The sequence below is a fragment of the Panthera tigris genome, chromosome C1, assembly GCF_018350195.1.
Source record: "Panthera tigris isolate Pti1 chromosome C1, P.tigris_Pti1_mat1.1, whole genome shotgun sequence".
Classification (NCBI taxonomy): Eukaryota; Metazoa; Chordata; class Mammalia; order Carnivora; family Felidae; genus Panthera; species Panthera tigris.
This window is the reverse complement of record NC_056667.1, coordinates 21,842,095-21,858,663: the sequence shown is the minus strand read 5'-3', so window position 1 is coordinate 21,858,663 and position 16,569 is coordinate 21,842,095. Positions and strand designations below refer to the sequence as shown.

The window sequence follows — 16,569 nt, the reverse complement described above, 5'->3', positions numbered from 1 at the left end:
TCACCAGTAAAGGGGCCGAGAGGAAGACGGGCCCCTAACCTGGGCAAGTGTGTGGTTGCTGCTTTTGTTTTGTTAGCTTAGTTCCTAGAAAGTGTGCTGGAACCTCATGAGGAGAACACTCTGGAAAACCGCTGAGGGATCACATTCCCTAGAGCTTGGGATGGAATTCTGCCATTCAGCAGAAACGTATGGCGCTGTGCTAAGGTCTGTGACACAACAAAGCCAGACAAGATAGACAGTGCCTGTGTTCTCAGTAAAATGCTGAACTGAGTAATTCCACTCAGCATTTCTATGGCACTTTCCAGGTCACATAAGTGCCTTTCCATGCGTTACCCCAGTGACTGCATTAAATCTTCAAAGCAGTGTGGTGAGGTTGGTATCACTGGTTGAGAGTTCAGGCCCCAGGCAGACAACCTCAGTCTGAATACCAGAATCACCTTTCGCTATGAACTGACCTCTCAGATCATCAGATTTTTCACCTATAAAACGGACAATAAGCAGTTTTGATGGTTAGCTGGAACACTGCGGTGTAACACTCAGCGCAGGGCCTGGCACACAGCGCAGTAATTAAGCGCTGCTTTTATTATTCTTCCTTTTCATAAAGGAGGAGACTGAGGCCCAGAGAAGTAAACTCCTTGGGCGAGATCACTCAGCAAGGAGATGACAAAGCCGGACGTTCTATTTGGGGTTCCCTGAAAGCAGAGCCTGAGGCAAGGACTGAGTGAGGGTGGACAGTTTGCTGGGGAGGTGATCCCAGGAAGCAGGAGTGAAGGATTGGGAGAGGGAGCCAGGGAAAGGAGGAAAAGCCAGTGAAGGCTGATTACTGCTGCGGGCGAGCAGGGCTCAGTCTTGCTGGGAGGAGGCCTCCAAAGATCCTCATAGAACCCACCTCAGCATTGGCCTCCCATTGTTGGAAGGTCACCCTTCACACTATGCATGTCCACGGACTATAGAAGTCACCTAGTCTAGCTCTGCCACGCCAGTGAGGAAACTGAGGCAGAGATGTTGGAACGCAATAAGCTTAGATTGCCACTGATGCTTGTAGCTGGCTGAAAACCAGTCCCAGCTTCCTGCAAAGAGAAAGGCAGGTTCTCCCAGCTGTGCCAGGGCGATCCCAGGAGCCTTTGGTGGAGAAAACCAGTCCTGGTTAAGGAGACGTTTTGGTCACCTGCGTCGCATCCCCTCCGGCCACCTCTAATTTGGGCACAATTGTGGTGGACATCAGGGTATTCTGACACCACCCCACCTCAGTTGCCCGTGGCATCTCTCCACCTGCCTGCCTGAGGGCAGGTGTGGTCTGGGCTAGATCAGTGTTAAACTAAATTGTCATACTGACCATAGTAAGAATTACATTTTACACTGTAATCCAGTACATAGATATATGTATGAGTATATATATAACGGAAACCAAAGTTTTATGGAGCGGTATTTACCCTTACTATGTGTGATGCAGTGTGTTCTTCTTAATTCTCTGTTCCTCAATCTTAACTGAAAAAAAAAAATGTTGCTTACAACCCACTAGCTTGATTTCATAACCCACTGATGACAGTCTGTGAGCTGACTCCTGCCTACAGAGAATGGGCATTCTTCTTCCAGGAAATCCCCTGTCTGTAGCACCAGATCCCTGCATTTCAGATCATATTTCAGGGTGACAGAGCACCTTCCTGGACACAGTGGCATTCGACTAATCCGGAGCATCCTGATTGGCACTCCCAGGATTCCTGTTTTATGCGGAGGAAACGGAGGTCATGACCTCTCTCATGTCATTCAGTTACAGTCAGTGGGGAAGCCGGGACTCACACCAGATCGATCTGATTTCAGAGCCCACGTTTTCCCCAGCATGCCACGCTGCCTCCCCCATTGGCTAGTTCCAAAGCCTGGGCTTTGACCACAGACTATCTGTAGGATGCTGTTTCTGGAGCTCTGGGTTTCTCCAGCATTGATCCCATTTCAAGGCAGTGTGCCCTTACTGAGCAGCACAAAGGGGGAATAAGGCATGGCCATGTCCTCAGGAAGCTGCAGGCTCTTGCTAGAAATGGGCATGTCCACAACCAAGTATAAGACGGGGCACGCCATGTGCAGAGAGAGCCAGAGGAGCACACAGAAGGAAGATGGGAAGGGGGCCGCGCTTGAGCTGTGCTTCAAGGACTATATGGGATTTCAAAACGAAGGAAGAGAGAAGGAGGGAAACATTGCAAACCATGGAAATAATCTAAGAGATTTGAGGGCATAAAAATCGAGAGGATGATGAACAATATAAAATCGTTTACACAGTGGGATCTAAATTACATATAGTATGGACTCTTAATTGCCAAGCCCTGGGAGGCACCATGGGTGTCATGGAATTTGGAGGTGGAGGGGGGGGGGGTCACTGGGAAAAGAGTAAGCAACACTCCAAGATCTGAGAAGACTCAGCAGCCAGGTCCTGGGTCATTCCTGAGCACTCCTATCTCTTGCCCTACAATAGTATCCCAGACAGGAAGCGCTTGACCTGTTTACAGGTCTTCGGGACTTGACTTGGGTCTCTTCCTGGCTCTACAGGAGACAGTGTCATCCAGAATGCGTCCAACAGTGGAGTGGGGCAAGCAGTCATTCAGATCGCCACAGCCCTGGGCCTGAGGACCGTCAATGTGGTCCGAGACAGGTGCGTGGGGGGGGCCTGATCCCAGTGTGCGACACTTAGGCCTTTCCACCCAGCATCCCTGCAAGCGCCCCTGTCTCCACCAGATGGCGCCCGTGCATAAGCAGCCCACAGATCCTTCAGCCGCCGGAAAGGAGGCCCACTTGGCCTCTGGCTATAGGATGAGTGAATATCCCAAATGTAAAAGGAGAGCAGGAAGGAGCTGAAGCCGGCCCTTGCTGAGCAGCTGAGAGTTTTTGTGTCTGTGATAACCTCGTGATTTCAAGGCCACGCTTCATATTTGGGAATCTGTTAAGCTGTGTTTGTTATTCCTTCTGTAACCTGTCTAACCCGGGGCCCTTTCTCCCCTGGCATCTGTGTGGCCCTTGAGCTGTACTAAATATGGATGTGAAGGAGATGGGGCAGGCTTGTCATCTGTGTTACAGTGAGGAAACAAGGTTCAGAGAAAGGAAGCCATTTGCTCAGGAAGACACAGCAAGTCAGTAATAGACTTAGTTCCCTGCCTTGTTCTCTTCCCATCGTGCCATCCAGTTTCCTTAAGCCTCACTGTCAACAAACGTGGCTCTATCTGTGGTGGAAGTCCAGTCTTTGGGGGAGAATTGACACTCGCTTCCCTTCCCTAGTCCCTCAGTTGTGTTAACAAAAATCAGTCTGTTTGCCCTGGCCAAAGAGGCCCAGAGCCACCCCTGCGCTGGAGTATGTTTGCACAACACCCTGAAGAGCCCCTTGAAAAGAGGAGGAGAAAGGAAATGAAGTTTGTCATTTCAGTAGACAAAATCAGGAAGTGAAGTGACTTCTCCCTGGGCCAGATGGTTTTTAGCACCTTTGAGCTGGCAAGGACTGTGGAAATCACCCTGTGTTGCCAGTGAGGAAACCAAGGCCAAGAGGTGTTGGAGTGTGATGAAATCCGGTAGCCAGCCCCTGCGTAGGGCCTGGCTTACCCTCAATCCCAGCTTCCCACAAAGAGAAACTCATGTTCTCACAGCCATAGCAGAGGAGTCCTAGGAGCCTCTGGGAGAGAAAGGCAGCAGGAGTGACTAAGGGCTGTGGATTGTGCTTGGTTTCTAGGCCTGACATCCAGAAGCTGACTGACAGACTGAAGAGTCTAGGGGCCGAGCATGTTCTCACAGAAGAGGAGCTAAGGAAGCATGAAATGAAAAATTTCTTTAAGGTATGTAGGCTGAGGGGCATTGTGCCTTCATTCCATGCTCATCTCCCTGGAAAAAGGTGACCTGATAGAAAAGCTGGGACTGGCCCCGTCACTTCTCTCCAAATCCTCCCTTCATCTCTCTGTGGAAGGACAAAACCCATTCCCTCAGCCAGGGGACGGCATGCTTCAAGTGCCCAGATGCTGTGAGGGAGGCGGAAGAGACAGACGAAGTCCAAGAAACCCTGGATTACTTGTACTTGTGAATATTTTTAGCAGGCCACATCAGCCCATACAGTTAGTATGAGTCTCAGAGCTGGGAGAGGACCTGAGGAAACTGAGCCACAGAGAAGGAAGAGAAAGGACAGAAGTACCGTCTCTGAAGCCCTTTCTTTGTATTGTATCTGATAATCCCCACAAAAGCTCAACAAAGCAGGTGCTCTCTCTTTTCTAGATGAGAAAACCAAGTCTCCAAAGAGATAAAGGATTTCACCAAAGCCACACAGTTATAAGTGGAGTCAGGGCTGGCCCCAGGTCTCTCTGAACTCACAGCCTCTTAACCTTCTAGAACCTCCACCCCCAGCATACCTAACAGGTGACCAAACTTCAGCCTCTTTCTCCTGAACCCAGGAGTGACCAAACACACACACCCCCCCTCGAGAACACCTGCCTCTTAAGAACATTTCCGGAGCAGCAGATCAGCACCTCTAACTCAAACTGAGCTGTGAGCACAGAGAAAAAGTACACTTGGGGGACCTAGAGTCCTTCGAAAAGGAATGTACATGCCCTCTGTCTGTCCTTTCCTAGAGAGGAGTTTTGAACAAAATTCCAAAACGTAACAGGATTAAGCTGATAAAGCAAAGGTCCTTGCAGAGCAGAGTGTGAAGGCAACACTATCCCATTTTCCTTCACTACCCCCCACCCTCTGACACAGCACCTGTGGAAAGGAAGTGCTGTTTGTGGCAAGCTTTAGACCCCACGAGTAAGGGGGCACCTGGCGGGCTCTGTCGGTAGAGCATGCAACTCTCAGTCTCAGGGTCGTGAGCTCAAGCCCCACACTAGGCATGGATTCTACTTAAAAAAAAGAAAGAAAGAGGGGCGCCTGGGTGGCTCAGTCAGCTGAGTGACCGACTTCGGCTCAGGTCATGATCTCGCGGTTTGTGAGTTCGAGCCCCGCGTTGGGCTCTGTGCTGACAGCTCGGAGCCTGGAGCCTGCTTCCGATTCTGTGTCTCCCACTCTCTCTGCCCCTCCCCCACTCATGCTCTGTCTCTCTCTGTCTCAGAAATAAATAAACATAAAAAATTTTTTTTTTTTTTTTAAGAAAGAAATCCCACACATACAGTGGTATCTCCCTCACTACAGCTTCCTTATTTTCCAGGACATGCCCCAGCCCCGACTTGCTCTCAACTGTGTTGGCGGAAAAAGCTCCACAGAGCTGCTGCGACACTTAGCGTAAGTCCCTTGGCCCTGCAAGTCTTGTTGGCCCAAGCTCTCTGGGCTTATAGCTGGGAGGACTGGCAAGTGACCCAATTCCAGTGGGCAACGCAAGCCAAGCCAGGTCATCATAACCCTGGGTAGGAAATGGATCGCCATCATTTCCTGGTTATCCAGGCACTTCCTTTCTCAGCCTGTTCCTTTATAGGTGACCGACAGACCCAGCCGCTTTGTTTTTCCAAGGGACCCCAGAAGTAGATGGCTAAGCTTTCTGTGATAGGGGAACAGTTAAGGATTCATAACCTAGGGGCCTCTTCAAAAGTCACTTAGTCCTAGCTTGTTAGCTTTTAAATTTTTTATTAGCTTTTAAAAATAGATTCTAATTTTAGAGGTAACGTTATTGCTATTACAAAGCATTTTGAAAGCATGTAAAAGTACAAAGGATGGGGCACACCTGGCTGGCTCAGTCGGTGGAGGGTGCAGTTCTTGATCTCAAGGTTGTGAGTTTGAGCCCCATGTGGGGTGTGGAGATTACTTAAAAAATAAAATCTTCCCCCAAAAAGGACAAAGGAAAAATTAAGCAGGAAAGTTAGCTATCATCCCACCACCAAGGGGGATAAGCATTGTTGACAATATTAACACTGGGTGTCCTTCCATTCTTTTTGCCATTAATATAAAGTTCCTGGGGCGCCCGGGTGGCTCAGTCGGTTAAGTGTCTGACTTTAGCTCAGGTCACAATCTCAAGGTCTGTGAGTTCGAGCCCCGCGTCAGGCTCCGTGCTGACAGCTCAGAGCCTGGAGCCTGCTTCGGATTCTGTGTCTCCCTCTCTCTCTGCCCCTCTACCACTCGTGCTCTGCCTGTCTCTCTCTCTCTCTCTCAAAAATAAATAAACATTTAAAATACATATATAAAGTTCCTGAGCTGAGGAACTTTCCAACTAAAGCAGGAATCCCCTCAGCAACATTGGTTGACACATTCTTGCTAGCACTCACTAGCTAAGGGACACAGAGATGGCTCAGACACTGGAGGAACTCTCTAGAACTCCTAGGCTAGATGGGGAGATGGGTCATGTGGTCAGAGAGCTGTGATAGTGATCGCTGAGTATTCGCCTGTGCACCAGACTCTGTGCAGAGTGCTTGACTTACCCCGCCCCCCTCCACAACCACCAAAGGAGGGGATGCTCTGCCCATCCCCATTGATACAAGGCCCAGCGAGGGTAATTACCTTGCCCAAAGTCTAGGAAGTGGAAGAGCCAGGCTTAACCCCAAGTTCTCGTGACTCCTGCGTCCACCCCTCCCGCCCTACTTCGGCAGCCTCAAGGGCAGCCTGTGACCCCCGCGGCACTCGCTGTAGGAGGAAGCCTTGAGCAGTAGTTACAGATGTAGGCACTGGAGTCAGAAAGTCCCAGCTCTGCTACTTACTAGCTGTGGGCCTGTGAAAAGTTAGGCAATACATAAAAGATCCAGGCCTCAGTCTCCTCGTGTGTACAGTGGGGGATAGAAACCCTTTCTGCCTCAGAAGGGTCGTCTAAAGACACTGAGGTGATGCACAAATCGCCATACAGACAGAGGTGGGCTTCATTTTCCCCGCTGTAAAATGAGAGCAATGAAAGTGCTCCCTGGGGGTCCCAGGGACGACTCACCACATCAGCGCACATGGAAATGCTCAGACCTGGCCCCAGCACCTAAAAAACGCCCAGTAAACGTCAGCTATTCAGATTAGAACAAGTTCAGAGGCTGTGGGGAGTTGGGGGGGGAGGGCTTGATCCCAGAAAGGAGCTACTTTCTGGAACAAGTGTCAGGCGAAAGGAACTTAAGACCAAACTGCCCACAAACCTCATGGACAAAGAGTTACGCGCCTCACACGGCAACAGCTTCCACTTTGTAGTTCATAAAGCACCACGTACACACCCACCATCATCGTTGACCAGCAGACTCCTAAAAGCCAGGGAGTGGGGAAGGGAACACAGGTTAAATGGAGCACAGAAGTCCGAGCTTACTAGTTTTTAAAAATCATTTGAGCCTCTCCCCTGTTGGACTGCTGGGGCGGGTATGGGTGTCAGACAGCAGGTCCTGGCAAGACCCCTCCTGCAGCGACGGCAATTGCCCACTGCCCTCCCTCTCCCCGCCCACACTGTTCCTTATCTGTATAGCCATCTCACCTCACGGATCCTCAGGTGAGTCCGGACAGACGGAGGGCAGAGGTCTGCACTGCGCCAGTGTCTGTGCACTGCCCAAAGCCACACATCTAGGAGTGGAGGGGAGCCAGGTCTTGAGCTCTTCTCAATAGAGCGTGCTTCTTTGTAACACTTCATCCAAGCCCGGCTGGGTGGTTAGATCGCTGGGCTCCCAACCCTGGCTAAACATCATGTCATCTGGCGACGTGTTTGTTGGTTGACTTTATTTTTTTTTTTAATTTTTTTTTCTTCAACTTTTTTTTTTATTTATTTTTGGGACAGAGAGAGACAGAGCATGAACGGGGGAGGGGCAGAGAGAGAGGGAGACACAGAATCGGAAACAGGCTCCAGGCTCCGAGCCATCAGCCCAGAGCCTGACGCGGGGCTCGAACTCACGGACCGCGAGATCGTGACCTGGCTGAAGTCGGACGCTTAACCGACTGCGCCACCCAGGCGCCCCTGTTGGTTGACTTTAATACAGGTTCTTGCTTCCTGATACATTAGGTCTGGGTCGAGCCTAGGAATCTGTAGTTTTTGAAACATTCCCAAGGATTCTGAGATCAAGGTTCAGAAACCAGGCTTGGAGGGGCTCCTGGGTGGCTCAGTCAGTTAAGCATCTGACTTTGGCTCAGGTCATGATCTCACGGTTCGTGAGTTCAGGCCCCGCATCGGGCTGTGTGCTGATGGCTCACAACCTGGAACCTGCTTTGAATTCTGTGTCTCCCTCTTTCCCTGCCCCTCCCTCCCTCTCTCTCTTCCCACCCTCTCTTTCTCTTTTGTTCTCTCTCAAAAATAAATATTTAAAAAAAATTTTTTTTTTAACAAAACCAGGGTGGGAATAGAAGTGTTCCGGCAGGTTTGAGAAGAGCTCTATCTCTGTCTCTACCCACTCTGTTCTCTCTGGTCTCTTCAGGCCTGGGGGAACCATGGTGACCTACGGGGGAATGGCCAAGCAGCCTGTCATAGCCTCTGTGGTAAGCTGGTGAGGGAGGCAGACCTGGACACCACAGTTGTCCAAACCCACATGGTGCCCTTGTCCTTGGGCAGCAGGGTGGGGGTGGGCGGGTCTGTACCTTAGGCATCACCCGAAGTGCTTGCCCTCAGAGCCCAGTACGCCCTTGTTGTGTCCACAGAGCCAGCTCATTTTTAAGGATCTCAAACTTCGAGGCTTTTGGTTATCCCAGTGGAAGAAGGACCACAGTCCAGGTGAGTGGATGATGGCCCCATTGCGAACGGTCACATGAGAGGGCAGTGCCTACTGCAGAAGTGACCAGCCGTTCTGAGCTCTGGAGAGGTGATTGGCTCCCCAGCACCACGACAGTTTAAAGGAAAATATTCTCTAGCCACAGCCACAGCCAGCAACTAGGTATTGGGGTAAAGTGGGCTAGTCCTGGAGGGTGGCGGCACTGAGCAAGGCAGACACTGTCCCCGTCCTGAGCAGCTGCCAGTGGGGAAAACTGCTATGGAAGACAGCCACGTAAAGGGAGTAAATTCTGGAGCCGGCCCACCTGGGTTCAAATCCTGCTCCCACCATTACTAGTGATAGGTTCTGCCTGGCCTAACCCTGGGGTCTGCACAAGTTATTTCCTTCTCAGTTTGGATATCATAGTTGCCTAGACGTCGTTAGCCCTGTGTGGTAGGGGAGGAAACTGAGGTTCAGAGTGGTTAGGTAGCTTGTCCAGTCGCCCCACCTAGGGAGTGGTGCAGCCACGGTGTGAACTAGTCTCTTCGAGTCCAGAACCTGAGCCAGTACACGACTCTTCCTCTTCTGGAGGGCTGGCTGCCCAGAAGGTTACCCCTCGAGCTGAGACTGAAGAATCACATGGAGTCACCCCGATGAAGGGGAGGAGAGTGGTGGCGTCAGTGGCGTATTTCAGGCCGGAAAAGTAGCCCGTGCAAAAGCCCATTGCGGAGGGTGGGAGCCTGGCCAGATAGGTTGCGACCAGATTATGACAGGCCTTGCAAACCTTAAGGAGCTCAGACTCTACCTGAAAGGCAAGTGAAGAGCCACCGAAGCGCTTTCAACAGGGGGCGTGATTAGAGTTGAATGTTGCATGATTTGATGTCTATGAAAAAACATTTGTCAGCCTAAGCCAAGACCATATTGCCACTTCCCATCTTCCTGGACCATATTGGGGGCAGGCCCTAAGAGGGGATGTTCGGGACCTCTCACCTCCTAGGGTTCTAAGGGAGCCCTGGGCTCTCAGGGAAAGCTCCTTTCCCTGAGCAAAGCCCGTCTGTTCCACTCCAGCTGGCCCGCCAGGCACAGCCACCCCTCCCTGTGCCTCTTCCAGCTGCCTCTTCTAGCTGACTCAAAGTAATCCTGCCCCTCCCGCCATTCACGACTCCCAGTCACATCCCAGTCAGGTTCTGTGGGTCTGCGCCCTCGTAGCCACCACTCTGCCTGCCCGTCAGCTCCTGGGGCCGCTCCCCGTCTCCTCTGTCCTACCCCGCCGGGGACCGGTTTGCCTCCACAGCCTCCCTATCCATGGCCAAGCCTGGGCTCTCGGGCTTCCCTGGAGTTCTTCGCCAGCTCCTGCCACTGGGGGTGGCCCACGGTCTGTCTTGCCGCTGTTCCCACGTCTGACTTCCTCCAACCTCCCACAGCCCAGTTCAAGGAGCTGATCCTCACACTGTGCAGTCTCATCGGCCGAGGCCAGCTCACGGCCCCTGCCTGCTCCGAGGTCCCACTGCAGGACTACCAGCGTGCCTTGGAAGCCTCAATGCAGCCCTTCGTGTCTTCAAAGCAGATTCTGACCATGTGCTAATCGCATAGGAGCCAGAGTGAGGTGGGAGGGAAGACGGATCGGCAGGACTGGTTTCGGGCCCCTCGGTCAGGGCCCTCAGCTTTCCCCAGGCTGCCCTCTGACTAGGGGGGTTGTGAAGCCATCCAGGGCCAGCCCCTGGGTATCTAATAAAGTCTGAACTTCCTAAGAACAGACACACACAAAACCAACAGAAGTCATCTCTGTCGAGAGGAACCCTCAATTGTGCACCTGCCATTCCAGCATTAAGAAGCCCCCTTGCCCATCCTCCAACTTGTCCTCCAGCGATGATTTCCTGACCACCCTGAAAGCAAAGTGAGGGTGGGGACCGGCAGGTACAAAAGCCAGTAGGATGCAGTCTCCACCCCCAGGCTGTCCCAGAGGAGCAGAAAGGAAGGTTTGACTCATTCTGGGTGGTGCGGGGCTCCGTGTGGGACGGGAGGAGGATCAGCTACCTGAGAGGGTGAATGCCAGGCTAAGGAGCCAAGGAGTCGGGGTCTCAGGTGGCTGGACCACCCTCCTGGAATGTCTGTCCTAACTGGGGAAATAGTTGTTACACCAGTGCTTCTCAACCTGAAGTCATTTTACCCCCAAGGACGTTTGACAGTGTCTGGAGACGTTTTCAGTCATAATTGACAGGGTGCGATCGGCATCTAGTGGGTAGAGGTCAGTGATGCTGCTCAGATAGCATCTGGTGCACAGAACAGCCTTCCTCAACAGAATGATCCAGCCCAAGATGTCCATAGTGCCACTGTTGAGAAACCCTGAATTAAGCTAACAGTCCCACAATCACTGCCCTGGTGATTCAAGTGCTTCTAAAGAAGATGCATGCGAAGTGCTATGATGGCATAACTGAGGTCTTGTCCTAGGCCTGGAGTCAAGGGAGCCTTCCTGACATGAAAGTGGGTTCTGAAAATGGGTAGCTTTATTCAGAGAAAGAGAAGAGTTTGACATCATGTGACTTTTTGTGTTTCCCTTATGATCCACTCACCCTGATGGAAAAAAACTAGAGACTCGGGAATGTTCCCTGGTCACCGGGCCTACTTTCCCTTAGCTCAAGAGCCTCTTTCAAGGAGTATTTACTAGATACCCAGTGTGTGCCTGAGGCTAGGGATGCCTGTGAGGGGGCGGAGGCGGGGGCTGGCCCTCTGGCTGCTTAGCCTAGTGCAGGGGACCAATCTTCCCGGCATACTAATGAGGCCTCTGACAGAGGTGTCCAGAGGGCCCTGGAGACACGGCAACTCTGCCTGAGGGTTGAAGGAAGGCTTTGTGGAAGAAGTGTCATCCACAGCATATGGTGAAGGCCAAGCAAGAAAACGTGCATCCAGCAGAACCAGCAGCACATGCGCAAGCCTGCTTCTGCTGCCTGAGGTTGGAGAGTGTGAGGGCTGAGGTGGGAGCTGTGGGTACAGGTCAGAGCAGGAAGGTTCGAGAAGTCAGGACTTACCCTTCAGAACTGGCGAGGCACAGAGGGGTTTTCAGCAGCAGGGTGATGTGGGAAAACTGGCTCAGAAGACCAGAGGCCACCCAGGCTTATCACAGACACGTACGTAGGCCCCTGACCTAATGCTCTTGCCTTTGGGAGCATCTTGTGGGTCCTCTGGAGAAAAGGACTTGGCTTCAGCCCAGAGCTGGGGAAGGTCTGCACGTGTCCTCTTGATAAGAGTTGCTACCTTGTGCACGTAGGCTCAGGATCGGCCCCAGCTTGCCCAAGTCCCTCCCGTCCCCTGTCTTCTGTCCTTGAAAAAAATGCCTGAGAGGGTGGAGGAGGCTGCCCAAAGGCTACAGGAATGAACGGTTAGAATTAGGTTCTTCAGGAGGAGTCCACAGTGTTGGGTTAGGGGAATGATGAGCCTGCAGCCATGGAGAGGGGGCAGCCCCTGGTACAGACTCAGAGGAGATAGACACGATGGAGGAAGGTTCCTAACACTATGGTTAGAGACCCCGTGGAGGGCCGTGCAAAACATCCTGAGAACAATATCTCTAGGGGTCTGGAGGTGACATTTGGTTGTGCTTTATTTTCTTTATTTTTATTTTTTTAAATGTTTCTTTTTTAAGAGAAAGAGCACAAGCAGGGGAAGGGCAGAGAGAGAGACACACACACAGAATCTGAAGCAGGCCCCAGGCTCTAAGCTGTCAGCACAGAGCCTGACACGGGGCTCGAACTCACGAACTGCAAGATCATGACCTGAGCCGAAGTCAGACACTTAACCGACTGAGCCACCCAGCACCCCTGGGCTGTGCTTTAAAGGATGATTATAGTTTTCTCAGAGAAGGGAGACATGCCTTCTAGACTAAGGGACCAGATTAAGCAAAATATATTATGGAGGCAGGGCATTTATGTTAGAATCTTGTCATTTCCCCCCAAATATCCATTCTCTTCCTAAGAACACATGATTTTTCCATAGGCACGTGGTAGCCTGGAATAGTTTTCCTGCCTTCCTTGCAGCAGACAAGGTCCGTCCCTTGTGATGCAAGCGGAAGTGGTAGGTGTTGATTTCTTAAGAACCTCTTTAACATATAGCCAGCATCCAGCCTGTACCTGTTTCTTCCCCTTCCATCTTCCTCCTGGCTGGCACACAGACCTGATTCCTGGAATTTGTACAGCCATCTTTGATCATGTTAAGAATGGGTCAGTGACAGGATCCAAGAAGCCTGGGTTCCTGGCACCTGGAAGCCCCAGCTGCCCACCTCAGGATTTGTTTTACATGAGAAACAAGCCTCTGTGTTATTTAATTTTGTAGAATTTGGGCTGTCTCTGAAGCTAACCATAAGTGATACATATTCTGTGATTCAATTTATATTGGAATCAATCAAGCTGAAGCTGAAAAACTGAATTGCGGCTGTCTGTGATTCCCCACTAAGGAATTTGAACTTTAGCCTGTGGGCAATAGGGAACAAAAGATTTCTGAGCCAGAAGATGAGAACTGTGCTTTGGGAAAACAATTCCTCTGGCAGCAGTTTGGGGGACAGTTGGGAGAAGGGAGGCACTAAACGAAGAGATAAAGTCAGAAATTCCCAGGCTTCTGAATTTCAGACAAGTAAAATCCGCAGAAATTTCAAAGGCCGGCATGAGGATTACCAACATCTAGGAGGCCAGCAGAGAAAGGAGACGGTGACAAGACCGTGGCAAAAGAGGGTCTGACTTCAACTGGATCATCTCTTCCATATTTTACAAGTATAGGAGGCTGTTTTTCATTTTCATGCTGTGGAGTTGGGACAGCTCTGTTGGCCCACTAAATAAACAAAATCCTTTCTAAATGGCTGGGGGAGGAACCTTTGGCTCCAGGAGACTGAAAGAAGACGAACAGGCATTACCTCCTAAACCAAAAAGCTTGGGCACACCTGACGCCCTGAGGCTTCATGACTGTGGTGCTCCCTGTTTGTTGTCTTCTGGGAGCATCCACCCTGCCACCACCTACAGCCACGGACATAATATTGACTGCTTTGTGTCTTGGGAGATGAGATAGATAAGCCGAGATAGATAAGCCTGCTTTCCTCAGGGAAAGACGTGAGGCCCAGAAGAAAAAGGTTCTTGCATTCATCTGAGTGTCGCAGGCACGCATGTCCTTGCCCCTGAAAGCTCCTGCCTGCATCTGCCAGCCTCATGCTTCTTGGTAGGCACCATGCCCTGGGTAAGACACTGGGCCCATCCAGAGCAGCTGGAAATGGTAGAGAAGAGAGACTTAGGCCTGGCACAATATCTGCCTGCATTTGCAGGCAGGAAAACCCAGGAACATGGCAGAGGTAAGGAGATGTTCGCACTCCCTGAAAGAAAAGAAAGCTTTCCCTGTGCCCTTAACCCTTTGCAATGTATAAACCCTTTCACCCACGTCTCCATTTGATTTTTGCAACTTCCCTCTATCATTGAGATTTTAATATCATAACTTTACAGAAGAGGAAGACGCCAAGCGAGGTGAAGTGAATTGCTCAAGGTCACACAGCAGGCAGCAGATCTGACACTAGGGGCCAGGTCCCCTGATCCTGTCTGGTCCCTATACCAGTCCTGATTTTTTTGGCTCCAGTGATCATTAACATGTCAATCAGAAGAGAGTTCAAATTTCCCTGAGTCTGTATCTCATGGAGAGGCAGGAAAAAAGGGGAATCAGGAGGCTGTTTAAGTAGTTCAGGTAAGAGATCATTCATTTGTTCATTTAGTAACTATTTTGAATGCCCATATGTGAAAAAGCACTGTCATGGGTGCTAGGGATACAGTAGGAGAGAGACAAAGAACTTGGCCCTGGATACCAGGGAGCTTACATCCTAGTGGAGAAAGACCATGAACAAGTGAATAAACAAGGTAATTGCAGAGTATGGTAGGTGCTGTGAAAAAATCAAATAAAATACAGTGGTATCCTAGTGATGGGATACTTGAGATAAGGTGGGCTGGGAAGGTCTGAGACCTGAATAAGGAGTCAACCATATTGCAGACAGAAGTAACAGCCCAGTTAAAAACCCTGATGCGTGAACAGTATGACAGGGCCTGAACTAGCCAGTGGGAGTGAAGTAGATGCATCTGGCAACATTTAGAAGGAAGAATCAACAGGACAGACTAGGTGTGGTCTGATCAGACTATAGGCTGATCAGACTATAAGACAACCAAGGTTAGTACCAGTTCTTAAGAATATTATGATCCTTACACAACTAGATTCCAAATGGATCAAAGATTGCAATATAAGTCCTAAAAATAGCATAATAAACCATGAGAGGTTGTTTTTGTTTTTGTTTTAAACCTGAGTGAGAAAAACCACAACACAAAATCCAGAATCAAAGAAAAATAAAGGATGGATAAATTGCCTCCATAAATATCTTCTGTTTCTGCATAGCAGAAAACACTCTGGGCAAAGTCAAACTAGGAAAAAATATTTCCAATTCATCTAACAAAGAGCTGATTTCCCTAATATATAGTGAGCTCTTATGAATCCATAAATAAAAGGGGGGAAAAACGTAAGCAGACACAGAAAGGAAAGTCTAAGTGTCTCTTAAAGATATGAAATGAGGCTCACTCCACTCAAGATAACTGCAAATTACACTACCCCGACATAGTGTTTTTCAGCTATCAGATTGACAAAGATCATAAAATTTGATAACATGGTGTTGATGATGAGATGGAGAAACAGGTACTTATGGAAGAGAATTGAGCAATATCTATCAAAACTACACTTGCCCACACCCTTTGACCCAACTGTCATACTTCTAGGAATACATCCTACCTATATGTATATACAAAGTTACTCATTACGTCAGGTGTAAATAGCAAATGGTTTGAACCTATCTCAAAATCCTTCATTGCTGCACCTATTCAGTCAATTACTGTGTATAATGGTATTTTATAAGCCATAAAAACAGTCCTGAGGAAGCTCCTTTTGTACTGATGGAATGATTTTCAAAATATAGTTAAGTGCAAAACTGTACATATAGTACACTACTATTGCTTTATTTGCGTGAAGTACCTCCCAAAGAACGTTTAGGAAACTGATTACATTGTTTGCTTCGGGGGTGGGAAACTAGGCGGCCAGAGGACGGAGATGATAAGACTTTTCGCCGTATTACTTGAACCAGTTAATGAATTATCCTTTCAAAACACAATTTTACAAATAAATAAAAACAGCAAACAAAACTTCTTTGTGGTTCTAGGTAAATTGGGTTCGTGAGAAGGGAACCAGTATTTATTGGTTCCTACCACGTTCCAGATACTGTCCCAAGCAGTACACTCTTCCCTATATACTGCCGGATTTAGTTACCCAGGTCGTCCGATTGAAATGGGATAAATTGATTTTACAATAGAAAATAAGTTATTGGCCAAGTAATTTAGTCAGTGTCAAGCCTAATTTAGCTCCAAAACTCCAGCCTTCTCCATTTTCCACACTGCTCTTTAAATTGTCCTATTTTTAAAAAAATAATAGTGGTATTATTTATTGGGCACTTGCGATGTGCTGGGAACAGTACGAAGTGCTTGACGTATTCTCATGTATAACTCTCTAGTCAGCTCTGGAAGGTTGGAATTGCTATTCCCTTTGCAGGGAGAAGACCAACGAGACTCAGAGAAGTGGCGCGTAACCGGCCCAAGGTCACGGATACAAAGACGGTTAGAAGCCGGACTTAACTCCAAAGCTCCTGCTCAGAAGTCGAAACCACTCCCGGTTCAAAGGACAAAAGCAGGAACGCTTGCAGGGCGGGAGGAGCCTCAGGCACTTCCGGGGGAGAAGCGAAGCCACCCGGCTGCGGAAGGCGGCGCAGGCCCAGCCACAGCGAGCTCGCGAGAGGACGTGCCGGGAGGCGGGCACCGTCCGCCCCGCCTGCGCCGCCTGTCGATCATCTGGCCCTGCCTCACGCTGGAGCGCCCATGGACAAGCCCCGCCCCCACTCCTGGCCGGGCGGGAAGCGAACGCGTGCTCCCTCCCG

General features: G+C 49.9%; 1 protein-coding gene across 5 annotated transcripts in view; it reads left to right on the top strand.

The window, feature by feature from the left end:
• The window catches only part of MECR (mitochondrial trans-2-enoyl-CoA reductase), a 37,791-nt gene extending 21,347 nt beyond the window's left edge, over positions 1-16,444 (top strand). For 3 of the 5 annotated variants that reach the window (XM_042996044.1, XM_042996047.1, XM_042996046.1), the window contains 6 exons: positions 2,542-2,644; positions 3,710-3,812; positions 5,168-5,241; positions 8,313-8,373; positions 8,533-8,605; positions 10,007-12,229. In XM_042996044.1, the coding sequence (XP_042851978.1) occupies positions 2,542-2,644; positions 3,710-3,812; positions 5,168-5,241; positions 8,313-8,373; positions 8,533-8,605; positions 10,007-10,167 (575 nt within the window). In that variant the 3' untranslated portion in view covers positions 10,168-12,229. Of the gene's footprint in view, positions 1-2,541; positions 2,645-3,709; positions 3,813-5,167; positions 5,242-8,312; positions 8,374-8,532; positions 8,606-10,006; positions 12,230-16,187 lie in introns of those variants that run through there. The other 2 variants (XM_042996045.1, XM_007097888.3) reach the window with 2 other exon arrangements.
• Positions 16,445-16,569: the final 125 nt, after the last annotated feature.